The 11414-nt window shown below is 41.4% G+C and overlaps 1 protein-coding gene across 1 annotated transcript; it reads right to left on the bottom strand.

Annotated features, from left to right (window-relative positions):
* Nucleotides 1-3541: 3541 nt before the first annotated feature.
* fbxo15 (F-box protein 15) lies at nucleotides 3542-11414 on the bottom strand (the record flags this gene model as incomplete). Its single annotated transcript, XM_080793319.1, has 8 exons — nucleotides 3542-3817; nucleotides 5675-5799; nucleotides 6067-6212; nucleotides 6766-6851; nucleotides 7505-7634; nucleotides 10564-10788; nucleotides 11096-11200; nucleotides 11407-11414. 8 exons carry the CDS (start codon nucleotides 11412-11414, stop codon nucleotides 3542-3544), a joined length of 1101 nt encoding a protein of 366 aa, XP_080649445.1.

The following is an 11414-nucleotide window of genomic DNA, read 5'->3' as shown; positions in this document are numbered from 1 at the left end:
CAACTGGTCAATCACAGTAGGCAGAATTAAAGATTAGAATCAAAGTGTCCTTTAGTAAGACACTGAATAGTTGGCCACTGCTCCTAAACGTTGGGATGGGTTAAATACATGAAGAGAGGATGGATTCTAGGTGCAAATGTACTGGCCAATACAGCAACGAAAAGGGACACAGTTATTGTTGGATTCATTAAGCGTTTTCTCCCCAAATGTACAAATTCAATGTCTGTCCTTGCTGCATTGCGGATCCTTTCACACCGAGCTTTGAGGAACATGTGCATTTGTTTAATTAACACTTGGCAAGAGTGAGTTAATAGATAAGTGAGTTAATGAAAACAATTCTGCAATAATGTGTTCTGTCTTTGTTTTTCATTCTTATTTTTTTAATCAATTTATCATTTGCATTTTTGAGCTGTGCCTCCACTCCATTACAGAGCTATGTGTGTCCGTATGTCTGTATGTATGTCCAAGCACGGAAAGCTGCACCACCTAAAGTGGCCAGTACAGTATACAGCACAGAGTAAAGTGGCAGTACAGTAGAGAGCACAGTGGATATATATATACATATACAGTGGAAGTATACAGACCACAGTACAGTACAGTAACTAGAACAATAAATGTATAGTTGCAACACTCACTTCACACAGGTGTGATTTTTTTTGTTCAGGTTAATTTCACTTAATAGTTTCCCGAATAGGTTTTCTGGTTTCAGTTTAGTTTATTGTTTAAAAATACTTTTTATTTGTATAACATGGGGATTTGTTAAGAGAGGGAAGGTGAGAAGGCAATTGACTCACACTTAGGCATCCCAGTCCCAAGAAACCTTATGCACCAATGCATCCTCATGCTTATGTTGACAAATTTGACCCAAAAATAAAATGCTTTTCATACCTAATTTGAGTTTTTTGTTTAGTTCCAGTAACCATAACCAACTATTCACCATTGCATCCTCATGCTTGTGTTGACAAATCTACCCCCCAAAATGTTATGTTTTTCACACCTAATTTGAGTTTTTAGTTTAGTCTTACTAACCTTGCTTCATAGATACATTTTCAAGTATCATTTGCCTTTAGTGGCTGCTCTCATTGCTAACTAAAGAGAGCCATCTACTGGACAACATCTTACATAAAACGATTTGGTGGCCTGTGTCTCTGCAAGTTTGTTGCCTCAGTTCTTCAACAGCAGGAATTAACCCTCACCCAGTCAGTAAAATACTGAGTGTTAATTTAACTCTGAGATGGTATATATGGACCAGATCGATATTCTTCAACAATGCCATATACCATGCCTCCAGTCAAGGAATCATATACAACAAAATGGTCTTCATGCCCCATATTGTGTGGGTTAGCCATTACTCTAAATTAATTTTGCACATACAGTAACTGTATCCTGAAACCATTACTTTCCCACAATACCCTTGAGCTGCTGGTTTTTCTAATAAAATGAGAATGAAGGATTGGCCGTTTACAACGCTCTATGTCACAGTAGACATGGTGTATGAAGGTCACTGCTGCATGGGCACATATGCCAACATAATAGTTGCGCTCATTTAACATCACTCAATCCACATAATGGTCTATATGATGTCATGTGTTAAATGTATCCATCGAGATTACTTTCAGTCTACTCTAAACAATCTGGTTCCATATGGCCCCGCTCCCCACATTCATGGCCACTATGCAGGGCTCTGTGCATCATGAAGTCCAGTGGTGGAGCAAGAGCCATAAAATTCCTCAAGTGATATGACAACATTCAGATAGCATCTCTCTCTCTAACACACTCTGCTTTCAATGAGCAGCTGGACAAAGCCAATCCATCATCTTTACAGTCGTCCACCCCCCCCCCCCCCCCCCCTCCTCTCTTTTACCTTGGCTTTGCACTGCTCAAATGAATTTCAACACTTATTGCTAAGGTAGGTATAGTTCGTGATGTGTGTGGGTGAAAAATAAGCATCATCAAGGTTACAGTGACCTTGGAGAGAATAAGAAGGGAAGGCTCCAAAATCCTATTAGCCTGAAACCAGAGTTTATTGCCATCCGCAGCACTGGACCGTCCGTCAGCGTGGCAACGCTTTCCAACAATTTGCTCCCAGACTAATTTTATCTCTCACTGCAAGGCTTTCCCAGGGTTTGGATATAAAACCCAATTTTCATCTAAAAGTGATAACATAAGGGCTGACAATGCAATTGAGGTAATGGGTGTTAGAGCTCAGAGGAAATAATGAAACAAAACTGAATTAGCCGGTGTTATATGAATACACCAGTACTACTCCCATGTAGCTAGTCGTTATAATGTTTAACGACTAGATAAAATACTAAAATAACTATTGGCCTCATAAAAAACTGTTTGTTTTTACCTCTGTATAGCCCTCGTTTGATCTCAAGTCCTACCGACGTACAGTCAATTCCACAAAGTGTTACTTGGCAATGGTGACAAAGTGCTGAATCTCCAGAAATGCTGAACTTAGACTGGGATTGATGCCGACAGGCCTGACACACTCTCTACCCTACAGAACCAGCTCAGCATAAACAAACAGGGTTACCGCCGGGGCAAAAATGCCAAGACTGTGGCAGTGTATAGTAAAAGTTTTTTTTAGTTGTTTACCAAGTGTAGAGGGTGGATAGTACATCAATAAACTGCTGAGCTGCTAGCCTGCTACAGCTGGGAAAGCCACCATTCTATAGAAGTATTTTGGTCTAGAAGAGTTTTGGCCATGTCTACTGACAGTTCAGTCAGCAAGTTTGATTGGTCAGTGGGAAAATGAGTGTACTGTATACAGAGAAATCTATTTCATGACCAAGAGCGTATGAATCACAGCAAGATCATGCAATGAATCAATTTTATTAGACTATTGATAATCTATTAGATAAATACATTTTGATTACCTGTTGCAGCTGTAATCAGCTATTATTGGCAAAAAAGTATAAACAAGGTTTTATCTTTAGGATCATCATCACATTCTGTATAATGGTTAAATGTTGTCAGGCTCCATTAGCTCAGTGGTCAAATGTGCACATTTTAAGGAAATATTAGTAACACAAAACTGCATTTGTTACATTTTAATAACATAGGATGAGGTACAAACAAAGTAACAAACATTTCCCATCCAAACAACATGTTTAGGTTAGCCAAAAGCTTCAGAACAAGCTTGTAAATAATGCTCACTTTCTTAAAGTGTTATTATAATTTTTACTAACTGACAGGCCAACTAAAATTTTACTCAGGAATCCTTTTCTACAGAAACCATATATACACAGTATATACTTTACACACAGTAATTCTTGACTGTGATTAGCATACCAAGTTATGTCAAGGCATCAAAACTGCAGATAAATTAAAAAGAAAATGACAAAAAAAACACGCCTACACTGTAAATTCCTGAAGGTTAATATATCTCAGAATGTAAAACATCGACCGTTAAGGTCTACTCATACATTCTCAAGAGTTAATCACTTTTTATTTCATGCAAATGTTTTCTCCACAATACGAACACTGTGGTTTAAGTGTTTAGAATTAGATGATCACTCACAGCAGGGAACACAGGTCAGCTACTGCAGTACTCTCGGCCAAAGTGTTTGTTGACCTTTTGGACGCTCAGGAACACGGCGAGGTAGACGAGAAAGTACTGCTTGTGCTCCTCCATCCAGACCAGCTCCATCTGGACCAAGCCCTCCGAGTCTCGGTGCTCGATGCGGAAGTGGTCCCCGTCGTAGTCGTAGGTGGGGGACTTCACCTTGGTGTCCATGGCAGCGGGCGTGCTGACGCACCAGAAGGGCTTCTGGAACTCATCCAACAGCGTCAGGCTCAGAACGCAGCAGTTCTTCAACCAAACAAAACAGGGAACATTGACAGAAACGCACATCATTGTTTGTGTGGTTTTCAAAGACTTCCATATGTTGATCTGACCTCATCAAACTCTGTACACTCAAGACACTGCCAACCCGCTGCCACCCTTAGATCTCCATGTATGGAGCTGACCTGTTCTGGCATTCCATAATCCATATGTTGATCTGACCTCATCAAACCCTGTACACTCAAGACACGGAGATCTGGAGACATGGAGATCTAAGGAGAACTGGAGATCTAAGGAGAACTCATGATTGATAACCAGTGTGGTTGCCACGACACGAGTCGCACTTGCAAATGAACCAAGTTGGTATAGTACAACACATGGATCTCCATATGTGGAGCTGACTAACATCACCTGGATCTCCATATATGAAGATCACGACACTGACCTTCTCGCTTCTCACCCTCAGGGCATCTTACTGGTATTAATTAGGTGGAGAGTTGTCTTTGGGTGACCACACACAGTCATAACTGAGATCTGAGATCAGGATTATGAAACCAGTCCATAGCCCGGCGCCAAGTTGCGAACAAGAACAGACTGGGCCGTCCCTAAACAGCACAGTGATAAGACAGACACACACGAGGAGCAGAGACAGTTTACTGTTTCAATAGAACTTCAACCTACAACCTATATAGTTATAGGGGAGAGGGGGGGATACTTGCGTTGTCTGTGTGTGTGTAGTGTGTACTGTATGTTTGTGTCACACACAAACTCACACCCAGCACCAATGTGAGTGAGAGAGAAAGAGGACATACCGGAGGCCAGTTTCTCTGCGATACGATATAAACATGGTTGATTAGCAGGTCTTCTGCAGGTCTCTGCCATTATAATAATGCAGGTCTCTGCCATTATTTGATTGTTCACATCTGTGCACTAGAGCATTTCCAGAGAGAAAGAGCTATACTGCACAGTGTGCACACTTGGATTGGTTAATGGTTTGATAGCTTCTGCAACATTTCGCTTGCAAATTAAACAAGTAGAATCACATGCAAAGCACTGAGACGGCATGTGTTGTGCCGACCTGCAATGGGTTCATTCAGACCACTGCAATGGCCCAGTACTCCCCAGTGCCGGGGGTACATGCATGTCATGTACCCCCATCTAAGTTGAGGGTCCGTCCTTGACATGAAAACGTTTCATAACCACTGGGTTAAATATCCAGCCGGTTGCTGCAACTCTCAAACATTCAGGGAAAATAATACAATCCTACAACCTCCCCCATCCCAACCCCGAAAGGATTATTATTTTTAACCAGCTCCGAGAAAAACTGTTGTTCACAAGCAATACAATACTTTACATACTCTAGCATGTTTTATTTTGGGCTTCATTATTTTGGTTTGCGTGGTGCGTTCCTCTATCACAGAGGTTCCCAACCACTGGTACTAGTACCACTAGTGGTACTCTGGTGGTACTCAGAGGAGTCGCCCAAAAAAGACAAAGGTAGATATATTTATATTAATTCTATATTAGTTGCTTCAACCAAGCAATTGGTTGAAATAGGCTCTCCAGCTGTGCTGAAATGAGCATGACAGCACACCTAGCCGTTAATAGAAGATTTGAGGATGGATTAATCACATTAGAAATATTATCAGTTGTGCTAATTAGACAGAGTTTCATCAGAGCAGCTGTGTTAATAGGATGAGGCAGGTCTACGCTCCTGTATTTTAACATCAGTTATTATGGTGGTACTTGGAGAGCCAGATATATTCTGTGGTGGTACTTGGTATAAAAAGGTTGAAAACCCCTGTCTATCAGACGTAACAAAGTACATTTACTCAAGTAAATGTGCCTATAATCTTATAACCTATAACCTTATAAAAATGGTACCTCCACGGCGCCCTCCAACACAGCACACTTCCAGGGCAGGGTGATGTTTCCTGACAGGATCGTATGTTGTGCCATGTTCCTCTTGTTGATCACACTGAGCCGGACGTAGCCATGCCTAATCTCAGCTGGTCAGTGAGAACACACCACATAGCAAACAATCACTTATTAAATAGCATATCTACAAGCTTGCAACGTGTCGCCTTGCAACTTGTCGCCTTGCAACGTGTCAAGAGCTTGTAGATATGCCATTTTAATCTCATTATATGTACAATGTCTCAGCATTACAGAGGCTACGCAACTGCTTTTAAAAAAATTATAAAGTATATTTGATCTAAAAAAATTGCTTTTCAGCCATAATTTCATATTGTGAATAGATGTTAAATAGTTTTTACCTTTACGACAGAACAGGTGGGAGAAACTGCCAGACATGATCTGAGTCTCAGTGTTGTGAAGACAAATGTGTAGCCGGTAACCATGGAGACCATACTCAGGGTCTATGTCGTCAAAAGGAGGTTTGACCAAGGGAACTGAGTAGGGGCTGGAGAACACAGGCAACAAACCAAAAGAGAAGGATGAGCTATGGATGAGCTATGGAGAGAGAGGGTGTGTGTGTGTCCCAATCAGGGCCTCTCTCCATGGTTTTCAACCTGCCATAAATGGTTGCATTGTTCTCTAGTAAGTAACCACAAGAGGGGGCTGTGTTCACATCTACCAAGTCTCAACACACAGAGCAATCATTTTGCAAATCAATTCCATTCACTCACAAATAGTTTCTGGGCATTCATCAAGAGTACAAGAAATGTAACCCTATTGTGAGACTTACTGTACAGTAGAGAACAATATTTCCCTGGTGAATGTCTGAACATACCATTGAATAAAGAGAGACAATATTTTTTGCCGTGCAATGCATTTTTTGTTATTTGATCGAAAATAAGCATAAAGAATTCATAGCTCTGGGGAAGAAGTGTACAGTTAAGTCACTTTCAATTAGATTAGAGGGTATGTTTCTCTGCCCAATAATGACGTTTAATATCCCCAACTGTTTGTTGGCAACACACTACATTTAACAAAGAAGTCTCAAAGGGATCTACCAAAGAGGCGTTCCCAGCAGGCTCTTCTCCACCAGCTTATGAAAATGGAAGCTGGCCATGACGAAGGCAATAGAATTGTGCTGACCCTGCAATAAGAGATGGCGGTCAACAAAGCATTTTTAATTGTTCATTATGTCTTACATTTCAATGGCAGAATTTAGGCTGAACACACTGAATGCTACTGACTAGTCTATATCAGTGGTTCTAAACCTTTTCTGGATCAGGGTCCACTTGGAAATCTTGAAATGTATACCGTGGCCCACCCATCTGATCACTTAACATGGCAGCCATGTTAAGTGGTCAGATGGGTGTGTTAGGGTGGGCCGCTTGCATTGTCAGAGCATTGTTTATGTACACGCTTGTACATCTGCTATTTATGAACATTTTGAAAGTGTTGGAATTTATTTTATTAATTTTGAATTGTGAAAAAGAGTGAGAACTACCGATTTAGATCTGATCTGAATGCTTATATCTTAGCTTGTTAGAGAGTGTGGGTATGTGTGGGTGGGTGTGCATACTGTATATATGCTTATATTATCCTCCTCATCATGCATGCAGCATTGCTTGCACTGTACAGATTGCCCTTCTCATATACTTGTCCCACCATGGGACTCAGGCAATCAATTAATACCTTTGCAACCACTATATTAATGACCCCAGTCTACACCAAAAACACAACAGTACTGTTCTAGACTTACATTAGGGGAACGTGGTGTAACACTTTTAAATATTAATTTACCCTCCAGATGCCAACGGTGAGGCCAGGCTCCAGAAGCACCAGCTTGACTAGAGTGTCTTTGCCAATGACCTTTGGAGCACGTGTAAGGGTCTCAGGGTCAAACTTTGCCATGAGGGATTGCCAACCAGGTCTGACAAAGGAAAAGAAAGGGGAGAATCAAGATTGAATTATGAGACAAGAGGAGGGTGGGGGTGCTCAGAGACAGAGGGAGGCAACAGCCAACGGTCTTACTTTTTTGGGCCTCGGTTTGGGACCCCGTGTATCTGAAGAGTAGACAGGTGGTGGAATAGGGGCCAATTCCCTTCACTCCAGCACACAATCACAGATGACTCAGAGAAGTGGGCTTGAGCATCATGGAACGTGCCCCGTTTGCCTTGCTTATCACATACTGTCAACTCCCAGCTGATGCACCGATTTCTAAATAGGTGGGGGGAGAAAATAATACATTCAGACAAATACAAGTTACTACAATGACACTTGGCAGATGTTTGCAGTAGGACAACCATAGGACAAGGACGTGCACGCACGGTTTCTGCCCGACAGCACGATATAGTCTGTATGTTGCTGCTGTTAGCCTAGCCATGACCCACCGGCAGAGTGGACCATGGGTCCAAGGACTTTTTATATATATAAGCTGAATTTGCTGTAGTCAAAGGAAAAATAAATATCACGTTGCACTGGCAGTGCAGGGTTTGAGCTGAGGTAGTCGGTTAAAAATGAAAAATACGTTTCTTTATACAAATATGGATTTTGGAATCCCATGGCATCGAACAAAGCTTTGAAGTATTTCATTTGACAATGAGAGATGGCTCCTTGCATCACACAATGAACTTAACTGAAATGAAAGATATTTTTTTCAAACTTTTAGAGCATATCTGTGATCATAATAGAGATATTTACAATAGATGCACACAAAAAAACATAACAATTGTGTCCAAATTCAATTACATATACTGTAGACTGCCATATGAATAATCATGAATCATGCTTTCAGTCACATGTGATTGTCGTAGCTAAATGTTACTCTCCACTAATTTAAGCTGATTAATTTCAGAGACACTACAGTGACGCTGCTAATGTCCTGAATCTAATTCAAGAGAACGGCTGGACAGTGCAATACAAATGTTGTAGTTTTAAACTTAAACATTGTACTAAAATATATGTATCTGAAAACGGTGGTGTGGTGGAACAAAGTGAGAAATAGGCAATGCCGTAACAACCGTGATTCGGCACTGCCTCACGGTTCCGACTGTGTAGTTGCATTTAGATCCCATGGCCCGAGGGATGGAACGGTGACTATGGCAAAGCAGTGCTTGCCAATGGAATAATATGCAGCTGCTTAAATGTAACTGCCGCTGTTGAGATGAATATTTGAGATTGTGTCCAAACCACAATTCCAGGTTTCTCCTATCGAGCTGTATCTGTTGTCTAGAGGTGGCACCTTCAAATGTCAATTAAATAGAGGTTAAAACAAACAAACTTAAAGCCACAACAGCACAGGAGGCCCCAGGTGACCCAGGGGATTTCACTCCCATTGTATTGTGAAATGATAATTACCAAGGTAAATCGCATCCTCATCCTATCTAACAGACAAGGCCCCTCTGGGAATTGTCTGGGTTTGGAAGGGGCCACAGGGAAGGGAGGGCCCAAGTAATTTATATCAACAATTCACACTGCATCTGTGCACACAATTTCCACTTCCCCTCTGTACCATGGTGGCTGCCTGCCACAGAACCTAAATTGAGTGCTGCACAGACTCTATTCAGAGGTTCAGAAAAAACTGCAGAAACCACAGCTGAGATACAGCACAGGAGCTAGACCACCCACCCCCAGTGAGCTGACATCACACTCAGACAGAGACCTCCTTTAACAACTCATTAAGTGTGAGAGGAAAAAGAAATAAACAACCGTTTGATTGCCAGCGACTTGGATCACTCTCCTGTTCCTACAGACTAGTTCTTACCCTCTCCAGTTTTTACTGACAGACAGCTGGTAAAACTCCCTGAAAAACAAAATGGTAGACGGAAACTACTTCTTGTGGCACAGCCACAAGTAATCAAAGAAGGAACATTTGTTTACTCCCTAAAGCCCAGTCCACACCAATGATTCACAAAGCAACTGGTTGCAATTTGCCACCACTACTTGCAGTGGTCTGTCTGCATTGACCCGTTACAGGTTAGAACTGTGCAGTTTGGGATTCTGTTGCAGTTGCAACTTGTTGTGTTGTGAATCATTGGTGTGGAGTGGGCTTAAGATATTCTACACCTTCTGTCTGTGACCAAAGCTGAGGCAGGTCTAGTGACCTGACAAAGATCTACTAAGATCAAAACGTTGTCGTTTATTCAATAAAGTATTTCTTTACCAAAAGAATGGTGTGCGGGCCCTACCTCCTTCGAGGTCGAGGTGCATGTAAATAGGTATTAGGGACGCAACGAAAGGGAAATTCTTGGCCGAAACAAAATACCGAATATAACAGTTGGCCGAAAGGTGAAAACCGAATACCAAATATCCGAATATGATTAATATTATATATCTTTTTTCCCTACAATTGCTGTCATGGCCGTACTTTAAAGCTACCTGATTTATGGCAAAATAAATGGTTATGGCAAAACTTAACTTAAATAATAATCCCTATTATGGGTCCATAAAACATTTATTCAGCTCTTTTCAATGCATTCATTGCATACATATTCGGTGATATATTTTCTGCCTATTTGGGCCAAAACCGAATGGGCCGGGAAGAAAATGGCCGAATATTCGGTGACTCACTAATAGGTATGCTCTGAAAAAGTTGTCATGACTCATGCCACGCATATGCAGTAGGACTGGAATCTCCAGATCAGCAAATGAATAGTCAAATCATGCATTTCAAATCATCTGAAATAGAATACATTACCAACCAAGCAATTATGGCCACTTATAATTGCAAGTATCTGATTAAGTGAAATGATGTGCTTAATGTTTAGGATGTGAAATAATACATCACAAACACAAATACAGTACGTAATCTAAAACAGTTTCAAAAATAGTTTCAGACTAGCAGAAGATCGGACTCTTACCTGAGCACATATTTTGTTTGGCTGGGCAGACCAGTGTAGGGACTAATGTCTTTAAGTTCTCCTCTCCATATTCTCACTTCATTCCCAGCCATGGTTCTGTACAACCTCTTCCAGTAGCCCACAGGTCGGTCTTGCACCCTCACCATGTCAATCTTGTCCATGACCTTTGGCTTCCAGCTTCTCCTCTCGCCAAACGCTGACAGGTATAGCTGTTGCCATATGACACTGGAGTGAGTGGACAGTGGGAGACACAGAGAGGTTGTATACGATTACTGTGGTACACATGTGTGTGTGTGTGTGTGTACTGATGACATCAGGGATCTCCATATATAGGCAGAAACAGTACAAGGACTGACAGATACAGAGATCTCCATCAGTCGGATTGGTGGTCCGACATAGGTGTGACCTTGGTCTGAGTAGCAGATGAGGGGGCCAAGGCCAAATACATTTGGGATCCTCGAGAGAACCACTGCTCTATTTAACTTTTGGAGTGACAATGATTCAGTTGATGAGACCTGTGTCTCGATCTTACTCATCATTTGCCAGCTGATTGAACATCTTGCTGACTTGGCTGATGTATTCCAGAGAGGAGACGTCCAGGTATGACAAAATCTTCACCAGAATCTCGGTGGGCAGCCTGAAGAAAAGACAGGCAACAAAATACCTATTTTAATCACGTTTAAATGATAATTGAATTATCATTATGGCTGGGCGATGGTTTACTTAGCCTGGTTTACTTTAAACATTTGCCATTACAATGAATTAACCATCTTTTTAAACAGTGAAAATTGCAGATCTACAAGCTTACAATGTCTGTAGATCATCTATTTGTGATTTGTGTACCTCACCAT

The sequence above is a fragment of the Protomyctophum bolini genome (genome assembly GCF_963924005.1).
Source record: "Protomyctophum bolini genome assembly, chromosome: 21".
Taxonomy (NCBI): Eukaryota; Metazoa; Chordata; class Actinopteri; order Myctophiformes; family Myctophidae; genus Protomyctophum; species Protomyctophum bolini.
This window is presented reverse-complemented; position numbering and strand designations above follow the sequence as displayed.